Source organism: Platichthys flesus, chromosome 7 (genome assembly GCF_949316205.1).
Source record: "Platichthys flesus chromosome 7, fPlaFle2.1, whole genome shotgun sequence".
In the NCBI taxonomy this organism is placed as follows: Eukaryota; Metazoa; Chordata; class Actinopteri; order Pleuronectiformes; family Pleuronectidae; genus Platichthys; species Platichthys flesus.
Genome location: NC_084951.1, coordinates 5,098,866 through 5,116,240, shown reverse-complemented (window position 1 = coordinate 5,116,240; position 17,375 = coordinate 5,098,866). Strand labels below are relative to the sequence as shown.

Sequence of the window (17,375 nt, the reverse complement as noted above, 5' to 3'; positions counted from 1 at the left end):
TAGGAGAAAACAAATCTGACAAACTACTTGAAACAATACTGGATGTGTTTTTCCCAAGAAATTTTGGAAAGGACTTCTTTGCATTTTAAAAACGAGTGCAGGGATTGAGCCACAGAAAGTAAAGACCTGTTCCTGGACTCAGTCCACAGAGCCCTTGATAGCCGTTGTAGATGGAATGTTATCAAGATCGACAAACTAACTAAGTTTGATGATTCCCTGCTGCCGCTCCTACAGAGCGCTGGTCGCTTGTTTATTCAATATTTATGAATATTTAAAAAAAACGCACTGAATCCAGCGCTGCGCTTCTTTGGGTCCTTAATAGCACATGCCAAGTGTGAAGCCGATTAGATGATGGGTTCTCAAGATATGTTTTCCACAGATGGACAGACAAACACATGGTTTTCGATATGATGACTGACAGAGGAGCACTGATTTTATGTTTTCATTAGCAACCAAGATGGCTGCCACCGACAGTGTTTGTCTAATCTATAAAACATGATGCTACTTCAGGCTAAAGTTACACTACAACAACATGCAGGCTTTTAACCAAATCGCAGGTCAGTGTGTTTGACACTGACCTGCAACACACACACACAAGACAGCTGGACTATGTTTACAAGCCACACAATTTATTAGTCCGTGTGTGTGTGTGTGTGTGTGTGTGTGTGTCTGTGTCTGTGTATGTGTGTGTGTATAATTACAGGGCTACAAGATGAAACCACCACACAGTGTGGGTAGAGGTCACCCCGTCTTTTATGAAAAAATCAGAGTCTGAAATAACTCAAGAAAATAACATTAATTCCTTCTCTCCTTCCACCTTCACTCCCTCAATCCCTTCCTGGTTCTCAGACTTCAACTTATCTCCCTTCCTTACTTACTTCCTTGTTCTCTGACTTCCTCCTTTTCCCTTCCTTTCTTACTTCCTTGTTCTGTGACTCCCTCCCATTTTTATTCCTTCCTTCTTTTGTAATTGCTGCTTGTCTGTTACGTGTGGAAGTGCCTCAGTGTACAACACAATTTGTTATTCCCCTGCTATTAGGCTTGGCCTGCGGCCTTCAGGAATCAAATGAATTTAAAGTGAATGTGCCAGAGTTAAAGTGAAACTGCAGCAGAGCATGCAGAATGTTACTAAATGTTTCTCATGTCCTGACTGTATTTCCTTGTGTAATAACAATACACTACAGTGTATTTTTTCCCTCCTTCTCTTCTCTCTAGGTTGTTTTTTTGTGTCTGGTCTGTTAGGACACACAAAATCCCTCTTCAACCATCTGACAAAAAGTAAAGCACTGATCACATTTTACTTATACTGTTTAAACTGCGGTGGAGCACTGTTGGGTTCCCAATTCCTAAAATACATCATCTACAGCTGCTTTCAGACCCGCACTGAACTCTGAATTTTTCCAGGGGCACTGTACGTGAGAACATAAATGTGAGTCCCCTGCTCCGAACATTTTGCGTAACTTTTCCTGCCAGCCCCCTAGTAACTCATCAGAGTTAGACCATGGGAAAGGCAGCAGGAAAAATGTCACAGTGAGTGAGTGGCCTTCATGATGCTTCGTTTCTGACTTTGTGTTGTCAACTCGTGTGACCCAGACAATCTCCTGCTTCACTCCTCATATGTGAAAGGAACACTCTGGAAAATGTCCAGTTTTCATGTTTGAAAGTGACTCAAGTGTTTCTGGGTAAAAAACGATCCTTCAGACAGCCACAGTAATTTGGACTGCATTGTTAAAATCAAGCGCAGAATAGAAGACAAAAGCCCTCATTATATATTTTACACCACTCACATGTCAAAATGTCGTCGGTGAAGCAGGCCATATTGTTGTGATGTATTAGGATGTGTTTCAACAGTGTGTATGTAGATTTACTTTTTAAAAAACAATAGTTGACAACTGCACTATTAACACTCAGTTCACTAGTTACTGTCTTTATTATGGTACTGTTCACCTCCTCACTGTCAGCATCCTGGCAGCTCTATTCGGGGTCACCAGAGTACCAGCCACCCCATTGTTTTCAATGTGACCAGCTCTGTTTCATATTCCTCCTCCCTGCCCCTTCCTCCTGCCCTTCAAGTCCTCCTCCTCCTCCTCCTCCTTTATCTCCTAATCCTCTATTCATCCAGAAAAGCCCCTGCCAACAGGACGGGGAAACCTAGCTCACCGTCTTTTCATGTAAACAGACCTGTTGCTTCTCTCTCAGCTCACTCCTTCTCCCTCTGCCTAAAGTTTTCTCTCTCTCTTTTCTCTTTGTCCGCATTCTATCCAACCCATTATCTTGTTCGGCCTCTCTCTCTCTCTCTCTCTCTCTCTCTCTCTCTCTCTCTCTCTCTCTCACTCTCTCTCTAGTGCCGGTGGTAGGCTTTACCGCACTATTGTTCTGGTATCTGCACATTTCCGGAGGCTGGTGCTTACAAAGGCCTCAGGAACACACTGGCTCACCCCCCACCCCCACCCCTTCACACACACACAAACACATACACACACAAACACACACACACACAGACCTGCAAGAAAGGTGAATTACAGAGGATTTACTTTGCATCATGAGGCAAACCCTGATCCTGTTTCATGTTAAGTTTCCCGTCCTTCTATCCTTCCCACTTCCTTCCGTCCTCCAGAAGAATACTGAGCTGGCTCCTCCCTCAGCTTAACTCAACCACGCAACTTCATGAAAAGTAATTTGCTACGTAGTCGTAACTGTTTTTAATGAGGGGAAAAGTAAACTTTTTGACTACTAAAAAGTTAATGTCAATAGGCAACCTTTATCTTAACATTGCATTTGTTCAAGAGAATCTCTGCAGATGCATGTACACAGAAACAAACACACACTCAATCAGTTTCTTAAAGGTCCTCCTTCCACCCCCACCCCAGGAAAGAAGAAAAGAAATAGAAAGTGAAAAGAGAAAGAAAGGAATAGAGGCGCTGCTGCTTCTTTTGTCACCGTCATCAGCTTGAGACCTTTCACTCTCTCTCTCTGTCTCTCAAACACACACACACACACACACACACACACACACTCCAATTAACCCCGTCTCTGACCCGGGGGTTTGGACCCTTGACCTTGCAGCTCGTCCTCGGAGGCGTCCGCAGTCTGAACAGACAGCTCCCTATCTGTGTAATGACAGTGTGTGACGTTTTGAAACACACTTGACATCAGACGCACTTGTTCACCTTCCCGCTCTAAAACATATCCTTGTCTCCTGTTTCCTCCACTGCTTCCTCTAATGCTCACTCAGCTGATCCTATCTCTCTCTCTGACTCTTATTCCTTTCCAGACATTTTCTTAAAATCCTCAACCACATTCTTTCACATCTCTGCCCTTTACCCTTTAACTTAGCAAACTTCGGGTCTCTGCAATTACCAAAATGCAAAAATGGTAGAGTTTCTATGCTACTGATACAACGTCAGGAGAGACGATGTGTGCGACCGTTGGATTCACTGAGACAGAGAGGAGGTGGGTTTTTTGCTTGTCCATCCATTGTGCACTGAGACACATGGACAAGTGCAGCTACCTAACGTTCAGATAAATATCTGCCGCTGCGATGAAGAGATTAAATCACTGACCATGAATTGTGATGTCCCTGCTTCACCCCCAGCCAAAGACTCAGTTGCAGGTTGTTCTTCAAATATCTCTCTCACTCTCTCTCTACTCTCGCCATGTCATTGAGTCCCTATCCAACAAAAGTGTGCAATGGTCCAAAAGAAAAAGTTTGGAGCTGGTTCACTTCAAACCAATAGCAGAAAAATGTATGAAATACACAAAACTGGTCTCACATAAACAGAAAAAGACTTAGAATCTGATCATACCACCAGAAAAACCTGAGTAAGAAAATGTTGTTTCAGGACGTTGTTTTCCTCACTCCCTTCCTCTTGTTTCACGAAATTACTAAACTGAAGATAAGTCTCTGACCCTGCACCTGCATCCAACGACCTTCTTATGATGTACGCTTTCCAGTGAAAAACAACTGATATTGTAAAACAAATTTAGCAACATGTAGCACTGAGCTTTTTCATAAGGAGCAGCAGTGGGGATGGGAGGTGAAGTGTGGGGGGACACTCTGGGTGGTAACAGAAGGCAATAACAGACTTTAACTGGAGCAATGAGCCCATTGTCTTTTAGCTCCAGGGAACAAATGCATTAGGATGTGTTTTATTGAGGGTCGTTACTCGGATAAATCTTGAGCTGGCTGATAGATCTAAGTGCACTCAGAGGGGCACGTGTCAGAAAGAAATACTTTTATGAACTTTTCAGTGTTGTTCTCTGACTTAAATGAGTGTTTTTAATGCAACTAATCCAATTAAAATAAGCCTTTATCAGATAAGGTCCCATATTTACCATATTCCTATCACATACACACATAAACACACACACACATCCAGAGAGGTCTTGAGCAGTGCTGTAGGTATAGGTATGGAGTGGAGTGGCCCTATTTGTGGATTCAGCTGGGCTGTTTTAGGAGGACCATAAACCGTGAGACGCCACCCGCAGGGGGACAGGGAGAGAGGGAGAGACAGACAGGGAAAGGCAGGGATGACCCCAGAGACCAGGAGGGCACCAAGGGCCGCTAAAAAAGAAACATCAGCTATCTTATCTCCACACAGGGAGACCCAGTAGCTGACACTGCCCCCGGCCTCACATCCGACATGTTCAGGCTACTGCTTTACCTAAGCTTGTCCACCAAGTGAATTAGAGTGCAGGAACTGAGTATTCATAGTGACGATAGCATACGCGGTCGCGTTTTAAAGTTAAATGCATGAACCCATAACATGGGAAGAAACCAAGCGCAGGAAAACAAATGGCACTCTAGGTTATATTACAAATGGACAACCTGCACGATAACAACCTTGATCCCCATCTCTATATTGTCCACTTTTGAAAAAATAGTCTTGTTTATATAGTATTATTTCTACTTTATTGCATTTGGTATCTATATTTTTTGATATTTTTATCTATATTTTCCCCTTGCGTTGCTATTCCTTATGCTGCATTTTAATTGGTAAGGTACATTTTATCTTATCTTGTCTGAGGGGTGAAAATAGCTTTGGTCAAATCTTTTTCTCCTGAAAACCAGTGCGACTTCCCCCAGTGGACTGAGACAAGACCTCTTTTCAAAGTATTCCCTTGATGGACTGCCCTGGATCCTGAAATCATTAGACTACAAGATAATGCAATAAGTGTGCAGTGAAATCACCAGCTCAACTTCTACAGACATCAGTACAAACGAATTTATAATGTTCCAGATGCTGGTCAGACTGAAGCCCAGTGACCTGGAGACGCTTCGTTCACTGGAGGACTTCTGAGGATTTATTATGGAGCAGAAAACAGGGAGAGACTTCAAAGTGGAAGAGACTTTACTCACCGCAGAGCAGCGTCAACAGCGAGGCCCGCATCTCTGAGCGCACACAGACCAATGGGGCTGGAGGCAACCTGCCGCATCACAGTGTTCAGATCAGTACATATACAACTATACTCACATGTACTTATATCATTCAAAGTGATGAAACGTTTCTAAAAGTTTCCTTCAGGGTACTCCCACAGGCCATCAGACTGCTTCATTCCCTGAATCTGCACAATAAGCTACCGTTACTTATAAAAGACTAGTTATTATACCGACATTTCTAATGATTTAAATCAGGCTTTTAAATGTGCACCTGAGGAACGTCACTTTGTTCCACTGTGGGTTTTACAGATATTAATGAGATACATTTGAGAAAGTTGGAACAAACTTCAGGTCCCCATAAAGAGCTCAGAGTCAAACAGAGTCATGTTTTTTAAACCACATTCAGTTTTTACTCAGTTTAATTCTCAACCACTGGTTAGGTGAGACCTCCCGAGCTGTTTAAACTGGTTCATGTTGAAATAAAACCCCTCAGTGCTCTGGCCACTGAGGGGTTTAACATGCTCCTGGTTCCTCACTCACCTCTTCGGCTACTGCTGGTCCAGATGTCCACTCTGTGCTCGGTATCAGACGGTGTTTCTCTCCCTCCTGCTCCACTTGCTGCGGAGCTAACGGACACTGAGGCAGCGGAGCTGAGCAGCGTGTTTACCCGGAGTACAGTCCGCAACTCCTGCGTCCCTCCGCCGGAAACCCCGAGCTGGACTCCCGGAGCGGAGCCGGTGCTGGAGGCGGGGAGGCGGGGAGGCGGTGCCGCTGACGAGATGGTCGCAGGTTCGAGTCCCCGTGGGGTCGGAGGAAAGAACCGAAACGGACTGAAACAAACTTAGAACAAAACCAACCCACAGAATAAGAGTAACTGTAGACAAGTGAGTCGACACGATGTGAATGCAGCGTTAGCTTCCCTAAGTCTAACTCTGCCTTGTCTGCTGCCTGTCAGTCATTCATGATATTCAAACAGTCACGCCCCCAAAACCCGCCCCTCTTCGAGCCCTAATGTCTAGTTACTTTTTACATTTTCTGATGCATATCACTGATAATGAGTCACTTTAGCGAAGGAGACCACAATGACTCTTGGAGAAATGTACTGACTTGAGAATTTCAAAAGAGAAGTCTGACTGCTGACAACATTTTAGTGACACTAACAATATGTAAAGATCAAGCAAGAAAACATCTTACAAAGCCGAGCATGAAGATGAAACATTTAAAAAAAACAAATAGTAACTGGGCAGAAGCTCACTGCCTATTTCAACTATAATCTGACTGATGTGGAGTTTTGGGGGCTGATAGAAATACTGATGTTAGGGATTTGAAGAAAAGGCCCAAACCATAAAAAAAGGAAAACTAGACATCATTCTTGAAATGCTGTAATCGAACCTTAAGACTATGAAAGTAGTTGAGGCTTGATATTTTACACTTTAAACACACATTTAGCTACAAAGGTTTGTGAAAAGAAAACACTGGCAATGTCCAGCTTTTGTAAAAATAAATGATTAAAACAAAAAAAAAGCTTCAAAGTGTATATAAACCGAATGGTATGGGCACACTCGACCAGCCCTGAAATATAACATTAGCTTACTATTCAATTGAAATAATGTGTCTTAATTGAGCCAGTGTTACCTCCAAAGAGCTAGGATGCTAAGATAAGATCCAGTAGCAATCAGATGATCACGTGAAAATATTTAATATTATACAGAAACAAAACCAGTTATATAGCAATAATATAATACTTCGGTGGTTTATATATATACTGTACAGTACAATGCAATACAATAAGTTATCGTAAAGAAATACAAATCTGTTATAAAACAACAATAGAATAATTTAATGGTAATATATACATATATGTATATATATTTGTATATTTATACACTATATAATGCAATACAATATATGATACTGTATGTATTGTCTGAATATTTCTTCAGTCCGGAGCACAGAGAGGGGGGGTAATGGCACTCAGCATGTGGGGGTGCAGTCTTAACATTCTGTATATGTGCTGAGAAACAACAGTTGACTTGTATGTTTGCCTTGGACAGGTGGTCCTCTGTGGTCCCACCACATGTTTTCCCTCCAGCCTCCGTCTGTGCGCTGTGCACGCCTGACACTGAGCAGGAATGCGCGCTCCCTGGTGGACGGATTAGATTCCTTTTGATTGCCTGCAGGCCGTGCCCGCGTACAGGTCACAGATCCTCCCTCGCCCTCAAGTTGCTCGGCCTGAGAACAGCAGCTTCATCCAACAGGTGTTTGGGACAGTTTCTCTCAGGAAGGACAGTAAGACAGAGTGGGAAACAAAAACTCAGGTCTGTTTTCAGGGCAGGAACAAAAGACATCATGTAGTTTGCATATGATCCATTCTATTCATCCTCTATGTGCTTCAATTACACAAGTGTACAGGTGCAGTCTTTCATTTCGCTCTCTTTAACACAGTGTCAGGTTCATACAGGTGTCTGAGCCTTGGCCGCTGCGGTGCTGAGACGACTGATGTGCAGGACAAAGGCTGCTGTAAATCTCTGTCATTTTACACACATTCCCTGAGCTGCAGGAGGACAGCCTCTCTTTGTTAGGAGCCCGAAGCCTGCAGAGAACAGCAGGGGAATGAGTGGAAGTGCAGGCGCTGATCATTTGGTTACAAGAAAGAAAGCCTGGTTGATCAGGGTTCATGATCCCAACATTTGGATTCTTCCCTGCTCGCCCAGTGTTTTCAGGAGCTTTAAATCAGGGTGATGCTGGGAAAGCATGAGGACTCAGCAACCTGCACAGTTTAAGCTGTGTTGTCATATTAAATGCAGCACAACATTCATAATGTTTGTATTGATTTGAATTGTATAGCATTATATAACAGGCAACAAATATGGTTTTCAGTAAATTAAATCCTACCTATCTTGACCAGGACTTTCTGGCAAATTATTATATCTCAATGAAACCTCCCTGGTTAAATAAAATAGTATAAAATCTGTATAAAAATATATTAAAAAAATCTGAAAATATTTTTGCCTGCTGATACTACTACTACTAAAATCTATGATCCTCTTGTATGATCCAGATGCAGTTACTGGCATTTGTCACTGGGGAGTGCTACAGCCCACTGTAGCAATGATAAGGATATTACACATATATACATATATATACCTAAAGAAAAAAAAGAGTAAACTTTCTATTCACCACTTATTGAGCTCAACTTTAGATCTGGCTAAAATATCAGCAGATGTACCAGCATCCTCTATCATCTACACATCAGTGGTACTCTGAGTCTAATGCTCCATTTAACATGCTAACAGTATTTAAGTTTAAACCCACACCGCCATCATATCATATCATAGAAACTGAATTCACCTTCAACCACGTGACAAGACACTGTCACATCGACCAAAAAAATGACATGTTGAATTTGAGCTTAGCACTAAGCTTGAACTGGAGGAGTGCAGTTGAGGTTAAGAGTTGTGAGCAAGGATAAACAGGTCTAATGTACAGAGCATGGGTTCCACATTTTACTGAAAACAAGGGCAGAACAGAGCAAACACCTAAATCAGAAAGTCCCCTACTCGTGACACAGTGATGGTCTATTCCCTATGATTGCTTCACTTAATAACCTCACTTTTCACCCAATGCATTCCTGTTCAACAGTGAAACAACTATAATGCCTCATGTTCAAAGGTTTTACAACCGAACCAAATCCCTCTCCCATGATCCCCCATCAACCCATGATCCCCATCAACCCATGATCCCCATCAAGGCCTAACTGGGTTTGTCAAAATTAGGAATGACAGTGTTACCTCTCTTCAAGCAGGATGCACTAAATCCCTCCACTGACGACCAGATGAGGGGTAGCAACACAAATCTGCACAGACACAAAACCATAGGAGGAACAGAAACGTTCATATCGAAGGAAAAATGTCCTAGTTTAGCCTTCAACCTTTTGGCGTAAAAGTAGAAGCACAAAGTTAGTTTTGGATGCCTGCATTTTATCGAGCTCAATTTCTTTTATTTTGAAAAGATGTGAATTTGGGTCTGAAGATTATGCCAGACACGTCATGTACAAAAAAATTACAACCTTAATCATCCGAAATGTATATACAAACTACACACGAGAACAGTGTGAACAGAAATTCATTTTATTTTAGGAAATTTTTTTACAACTTTTGAAGAGGACTCACTTATAACAAGGAATAGTTCTGAGGTAGGTCCAGAGCTTTAACACGGGACAAGACAACAGAACATTGCACACAAACAGGTTTAGAAGGGACACTGCACTATTACTGGAAGTCACTAGGCTAGGAAGTCACTACTTAAGGTCAAATATTAGCTTTTAATAATAAAAAAAACAATAGCACAATATAAATCACAATAAAAATGTTACATGATTCTTGATGAAAATTGAATTGCACTGGGAGATTCTTCAGCACCAAACAACCAAGACATACATACATCCATTTCATACTGTGTGAAATTTGACTCATGACAGGGACTCTGGCATTGAGATAGGAAACATTGTCATTTTGATAGTTTGAATGTCTAAATGCTTGAAAAACATTGTAGCTGAAATATTAAAGTAAATTTATACCGATCAGAGACTATTATAAAGATTTAACACAACCATTTAAGTTGTAACTTGGTTGCTGGATAACACCTCCCATCTAAGGATAGTGGAGTTATTTCGGGTGTTGAGAAACTTACAGTAGCTCCCGAAGTCAAATTACCTGAGAACTGAAACACCTATAAAGAGAGCAAAGATTTCAAATACAAGTAAAATCCATTTGAATATAATTTTTTTATTTTTAGAATCTCCAATGAAAACATTTCCCCGGCCTTGTAGATTAAATATTAAGCAAACCAAAGTAATTGATTGATGCATAATTAAAGCTTTTCTATTTTTGTACAAAACTGTATAATGCTACACACAAAAGTATAATATTTCATAAGCTATACAGAATGTCGATACACTTTTGCACTGACCTGTAAAACAATATCTTGCGTTCGTTGGGGTGTGTGTGTGTGTGTGTATTTGTCAAGTCCTGGTCATGTTTGGATCCAGTCCTGTTCCTTTTAATCCTGATGTGCGTCTCTCAGTCAAGCTCCTGCTTCTTCTAAGTAATGCGTTCATGTCAGCAGGAGCTGGCCTCCAGCCCGGCTGTCCCACCCTCTTCTGTCCCGTCCAATAGGTGGTGTCGAAGGAGCTGGTTCGGGCCACTGGCCTGGGTCTTGCGGTGTGAATCTGGAGCAGCCAGTTTAGCCTGGGTGGGGGCTTCTCCTGCTGGGAGGCATGGGGCTGTAGGTTCAGCTTGGCTCCTGTCCCTGGTGAGAGCAGATCTGGGTGTGTCTGGAGCCGATTTCCCGCAGTTATTAATGTAAACTTTGAACGTGTGGGTTCAGGTGGTTGGTGTGAATGATTTGGGGGTTGGTGCTGACTCTGGTGCTGATATTGCCTCCTGGTTCCAGATGTGTGTCCTCTTGAAAGATTCAAAAGGAACTGAGGGTCTGTCTTTGCTTGTTTTTGCTGTGATGTAGGAGGAGACTGTAGTTTGGGATTATCAGATTTATGTTCCATCTTTTGTTTGGGGTTGGGTGAGAAGTTCCATTGTGCTGTTTGTGTGCTGGGACCTGCAGTTGTCCCTGAAGGCCTGGTCAGTCTGTTTCTATTCCTCTGCTGAGCTAGAAGTCCTCCGGTAACAGGGTTGTCACGATCAAGATTGGAATTCTCCATCAAAGTACATTGATAAGTGCTGTTCCTTTGCTGTCTGTGTGTGGGGTTACCAGCATGAAAAAGGCCTGACTGTTGAACCTTTGCATTCCTTCCAGCTGCGGAGGTGATGGTAAGGCCGGCAGACTGAGACTGAAAGTATGAGACCTGGGTCTGACCGATAGTTTCTGAATGACCCTGTAGCTGGTTTCTATTCTTCTCCAGAGGTTCCTCATGTGTTTTTCTACAAGGATTTCCCAAGTGTTCTGGATACAGAGCTGGAGGTTTTGAGTGTGTTTGTGTACCTGTAACTGCCTGTTGTAAAGGCAAGTTATCTCCTCTGTTGCACTCTGGGCTCTTTGAGTTTGATAAAAGTGTCATTTTTTCAGTTGTCTTGGTCTTTGAAGCATCTCCAGTCAGAACCCAGTGGCACACTGTGTTTGCCTGGCGGGACTTGGATATATTCTTATCAGTGTTATCATTCTGAGTTGCATGTGATGTGATGAAAAGAGGGAGAGACTCTGAGATAAATGTGACAAAGCCCGGCACTGGTTTGGAGCTGGAGTAGAGTCTGTGGAATTCCTGATGGAAAGGTGTGACTTCGCTGCCCTTTACAAGAACAGCAAGACTTCGATGGACCTGCCATGACAGCCAGGAAAAACTGACACACATACACACACACACACACACACACAGACACACACACTGGATTATTAATTGTTGAGCAACAAAAGTAAAATGATACATTAAAGTTCACAATGACCAGACATGCAAAAGACCTGTGTGTGTGTATGTGTGTGTGTGTGTGTGTGTGTGTGTGTGTGTGTGTGTGTGTGTGTGTGTGTGTGTGTGTGTGTGTGTGTGTGTGTGTGTGTGTGTGTGTGTGTGTGCGTACCTGTATGAACCAGCCAGCGCCTCGGTCCAGTCAGTGATGATAAAACTCTCAGCGACCTGACCTGTCAGCTTCCTGCCTGTCTTGGCACAGTAGGTCTGTCCATCGACGCTGCGGACGGACAGTTTCTAGACAAACACAAGACGATGCTGTCGTCACTGTGGCCAGATAAGATGATGTCACAGTTGAAAGTGGCAGTTTGGTCTACAGCATTTACATTATGTAATTCGAATTTACAAATTATGTGAATTGTCTGAATAATTAGACATTGCTAAAAAAAATTCAAGCAACATTTTTATTCACGCATTAAATGATTAAACGATTAAATGATTCATTTGATGTAAGGTTAAAGCTGTGTATTATAATCTGATGTGGAATTAGTAAAATGGTTCATAAAAACTAAAATGTTATAATTACATATGTATTAGTTGGAATTGTTTTTTTTGTCATGCCCTGTGGCCAAGTTCATTGTGAGAATTCAATCTACAAAATGTCCTGTTGGTTCATGATTGTGCTCAGCGTCGTCTTGTGTTAACTTCTATATTGATGCCATGTGCCATAAATGTTGGGTCTTTTTGTACTGTGTTTATTCACATATTTCTCAAAGTGATTGGCTCACAGTGTTTGCAATTCTGTGTTTTGGTGTCATGGAGTTATGGCAACGAGACCTTTAGTTATTTTTGCATTGAACATTGTATAGATATTTGTAAAACAGCTGGAGACTGCAGCAGCCAATTGGAAACTTGTTAGAAGGGCAAGATTTTGTATGTACTATGTTAAATATTTTAGCATGATGGTAATGAAAATATTGTGCTGTATAGTGTAATTTAATCATGTTTGTCATTATAACAGTTACAGCTGAAGTAAAAAAATATTGCATTTATTCTAAATCAAATTGTCTTGTCAAATATTTAGATTCCAAACAATGGTAAAAATGTTTGCTCTTGATCAGCCCACATGAAGGTCTAGCAGAATTTCCCAAGTCATTTTGAATACATGTGTTGATGACAGAAGTGTAATTCCAGAGAGAGTCCCCAGCTTTTCAAAGCACGGGCTGTTTGGTCAGTAAATCTGCACCATGCTGAAATAAAAGGTCAACTAGAGTGAGCTGCTGCAGTAGAGAACCTCTGCTGGTCTGGTGTTCTGGTTGTCGTCGTTACAAGAGCAAGAAGATTACCAAATGACACATAGGATCTCTTGAGGTCTGATGCTGTAGTTCACTTCAAGTTTAGCCTTATAACTAAAGCTTCAGCATAGTTATTTTCTTTATGCTGTTTAGTATAAACCTCACTGTAACAACATCTACAGAAATGTGGAGCGATGCAGACATAGAGCTGGGCCTGGTGGAGAGATGAAGATGAGTAGACTCACAGGGAAGTCTTTGCTGTTGAGTTTGAGGTCCTGCCACATGGTGACAAACAGGTTCAGGCTCGAGTGATCCAACAGCAGGTGAACAGACACGTTCCTCTTCCTGCTGGCCTCCAGCAGATCACAGAGCAGCTCCACGTCAGTGAAGCTGTCCATCACAATGGCAAGGGCCTACACACACACACGCACACACACACACGTGCGAGTCAGACAGATAACTCACAGTGCATTCGATCTTTCAGCTGATCTGTCAACAAATAAGAACATTACTGACATATTCACATGTAGAGGCACGCATGTCATGTTCCTTTTGAAATGCACACACATGCACATAGAATCACAGAAAATACTCTCTCTCTTTCTCTCTTTCTCTCTTTCTCTCTTTCTCTCTTTCTCTCTTTCTCTCTTTCTCTCTTTCTCTCTTTCTCTCTCTCTCTCTCACCCATTAAATTGACTAACATTGAGACTTACTCAGTCCTTACTCTTAATTACCCCTTGAATACTATTTGACTTAAATTAAACTTTAACCTAAACATAACCTTAAAGTAAAAATGAATTTATCTTCATATTTAATGATTTACGTTATGCAGGCTTGCTTTTCGTCTCCAAACCTCTATAATGTGACTGTGTAAATAAATGTAGGTCTCAACAACTTGGGACCACACAGTCAAACAGAATCTTGAATCTTAATGAGGAAACTCATTGGCATAACGCGTTCCTTAGACCCTTATAGGTTGTGATGATTAACTTTACCACTTAACCACCACTGAATGATTAGCCCTTAAGCGTATCCTAACCCTACAAGCCAATCTTAACCCTCAAACGGTTTAAATAAAAGTGGGGACTGGCTGAAATGTTCTCATTCCATAAGGTCTATGTTCAAAATGCCACAAAGATATAAGTACAAATGCACACACACACACACACACACACACACACACACACACACACACACACACACACACACACACACACACACACACACACACCTAGCTTACCAGTGTAGCCTTCCTGATGAACTCTCTGACCAGGTCCTTCATACCAGCTCCTCCTCTACCATCAGACTGGAAATAAACCTCAGCATTGGGCTCATCCCGGACACCAGCTGGAAGCATCAAAAATCATGATCAGAAATGGCACCAAGAAACAAAAAGAATAAATACTGGTTTGATGAAGAGTACTTTTTGTAATGACTCACAAATGTGTTGGCAGCATTTTAAAACCTCAGATATAAAGGTTAGCAGCTAAGCAGGAGTAATAAAATGGGTTTCGGCTCTTATGAATACCTCTGACGCTCCTTTGTCCTAAACCCTGACCGTGGCCTGTGGCCACTGCAGGGCACTGTGTGGCAGACTGGGAGCCAGTTGACAAGCCCTCTAACACTGTGTCGTCATCCCCATCAGACTCACCAGGACTAGCTGTGTGGATAATAGAAACAACACAGCCATTAAGAATAAGTCATCTTTGATCACAACAGGCTGGAAAAACAAGAAGAAATTTGCTAAAACTGTACCTAGGAAGAAAATGTACAACCTGCATTTCCCTCTTTTCCATTTCTCAGGATGTAATCCTTCTCCAGCTCTGAAAGAAAGTCAGCTTCTCCCTCTGCCTTTAACACCTCCTGGTATCCCTGTAAGCCCAAGCTTAGCAGGCTGTCCACCGCCAGCCGGACGCTCTCGTTGTGACTCAGGTCCAGCACAGGTCTGACGGCGATAAAGTCACTGTAACAGGAGGAAGGGATGCGGAGATCTTGAACCCTTCGTCTTAACTTTCCCTGAGGTTTTGACCTCCTGTACCACAACGCAGACACACTGCTGGTATCCATGGTGGTCAAGTTCAAACTGTAGATAGACAGATGTTGTTGCTGTGTATCACCCTCAGAGCCTTTAGGAAACCTGCCTTTCTATGACATCTAAAAACTAACTGCTAGTTCAGAAAGACAAGAGAGGTTAAAGAGAAAATGGCACGCCCCTACCTTAGGGCGAGATGGTTTGACAAGTGATGAGAAGTGACAGTTTGGTGCTTAAGGCTTTATGCACCTTTCCAGAAGAATACACAGGGGGGGATGGGATCATACAATTATTTATTAATCTGTAAGGGCATGGCATCATGTGCTAGAGGAGATAGAAAATTCAGGGAAGTTTGGTTTGAAGACATATCGCAATAACCTACCTCACTCTGACTGTCTGCTGCTGTAACAAATGAATTTCCCCAGCGTGGGATGACACGTTTTTATCTTATCTTTCATCTGGTAGTTGACTAACTACGTCAAGGATAGTGGAACACCTCAATTTGGGAGTTTCCTTTTCCATGTCCTGAGACGATTGAGTCAGCGCAGTTGAGCACAGATAAAAGATGGGTGGAGAGATGGAGAAGAATGAGTGACAGGAACGAGGATGGTTGTCTCTTCCGCTCACGTCAAACAGCACCTGGATCTGACAGAAGGCAAACACAGAGTTACAGGCACACCCAGACAGAGCAGCGAGGAGCAGACACACACAGGTGGTTTTACAATAAATACATTTCTGGTTCAATCTGTCTTTTACCTTCTCTCTTTCATTAAAAATAAATAAAAAATACAGAAACATGGATAATGAACCCCCTGTAACAAACTCCTCCATTTCTCAAATTAAAACTTAATTCCTCTGATTTAAGAAAGCATATATATTCTATGTATATTGGAAATAGATAATCATCTCGTGAATAACCTTTTTAATTAAATAAATAAAAACTTAATTAACTACTCCCCGCTCCAACTCCTGAAATATCATGTGACCTCCACTCTGATCACCACCTCCTTGTCAGAACGTCACCAATTACCTTCTGTCACAATGCTTCGACATTTCTCTGTTGTTTGGTGAGGGACATCTGGTGATGATGTCTTTTATTATTAAGACTCGGAGTCCACATTAGATAGAGTAGAATATACATGAAATAAAATATTTGCAATAGCCGATAAGCAAAGATTTGTACACATGTTTATGTAGTAATGTCCAACCTAGAGATGATTATACCAATGCTTCCAAAGATGGGATTGGTAGTCTGTAGTACTAAACCTAATACTTGATCAAATTTAGATGAATACCATTTCAGAGTCAATGAGGTTATTAAATATATAGATGAGATTCATCTCAGCCTCTTGATTAGAAACCTCATTAGAAGCAATTCCAAGTGTCTTATTGTAACCACTAGTGGGCAGTAAAGAGTTGTATGACATCTTCACTCCATCTGTTCTCTATAAAGCTGAATAAAAGGAGGCTTGCATGTGATACACGCTGTGACGCTGCCAATTAAGGTCATCATTAACTGTCATTTGATATATGATCAAATATATTCCACTCTATCACAGATATCCAGATTCCTGTCAGATGTCTGTCATCATGTCTCAAAAAAACACACTATTTAGGATTTAAAAGGTGTAGATGTCTTTTTTAAGCTGTTTGATCCATCGCCACCTCGATCCTTTAGAAAACATGTTTACCAGTGGTGGGAAGTAGCGAAGTAGAAATACTTTGTTACTGTACTTAAGTAGATTTTTCACATATCTGTACTTTACTTGAGTACTGATTTTTCCTGATGACTTTTTACTTTTACTCACTACATTTGAACACAAATTTCTGTACTTTCTACTTCGTATTCATAAAGAAGTGCAAATAGGGTATTGTTAAAAATATATTCTTACTGCTTGTATAACAGAGCAGGTCAAGGATCTCCAGGAGAAGAAAAAACACATTTGAGGCGTAACCAACTATACTCGAGGCGTTTAAGCTGGGCCTGCGACAGGCCTGACCTTTGGGCTGACCTTTTTGTCGGTCTGTTTCTGTATCTGTCTTACCTGCCTGCCTACCTGATAGAACCTTGCAGTCCCTTTGTACTCAGGATCTTTGGTTGTATCTGAACTTACCAGCCTGTCAGCACTCTCGGTTTTGTGGCCAATTTAGGTTTTGAACATTTCCTTCGTAAACTTCTGATTGTGTAAATAAAATTCCATACATGCACTTATCGCCCTACGTTTGTGTTCTTGCACACTAAGTCCTGCC

General features: G+C 41.8%; 2 protein-coding genes across 2 annotated transcripts in view; both read right to left on the bottom strand.

Moving 5' to 3' along the window:
* lamb2 (laminin, beta 2 (laminin S)) overlaps nt 1-6,061 on the bottom strand; it is a 45,357-nt gene extending 39,296 nt beyond the window's left edge. Inside the window, exons 1-2 of the mRNA XM_062392313.1 lie at nt 5,921-6,061; nt 5,360-5,427 (exon numbers count right to left, since the gene is read on the bottom strand). Coding sequence (XP_062248297.1) covers nt 5,360-5,390 — 31 coding nt within the window. The 5' untranslated portion in view covers nt 5,391-5,427; nt 5,921-6,061. The remainder of the gene's footprint in view (nt 1-5,359; nt 5,428-5,920) is intronic.
* A 3,490-nt stretch (nt 6,062-9,551) lies between these two features.
* Nucleotides 9,552-15,160, bottom strand: LOC133956857 (protein FAM83A-like). The gene is made up of 6 exons (XM_062392201.1): nt 14,869-15,160; nt 14,622-14,753; nt 14,334-14,440; nt 13,339-13,506; nt 11,971-12,095; nt 9,552-11,736 (listed from the first exon to the last, which is right to left on the bottom strand). The coding sequence occupies exons 1-6, from the start codon at nt 15,158-15,160 to the stop codon at nt 10,404-10,406; spliced, it is 2,157 nt and encodes a 718-aa protein (XP_062248185.1). The 3' UTR covers nt 9,552-10,403.
* Between the last annotated feature and the right edge of the window lie 2,215 nt (nt 15,161-17,375).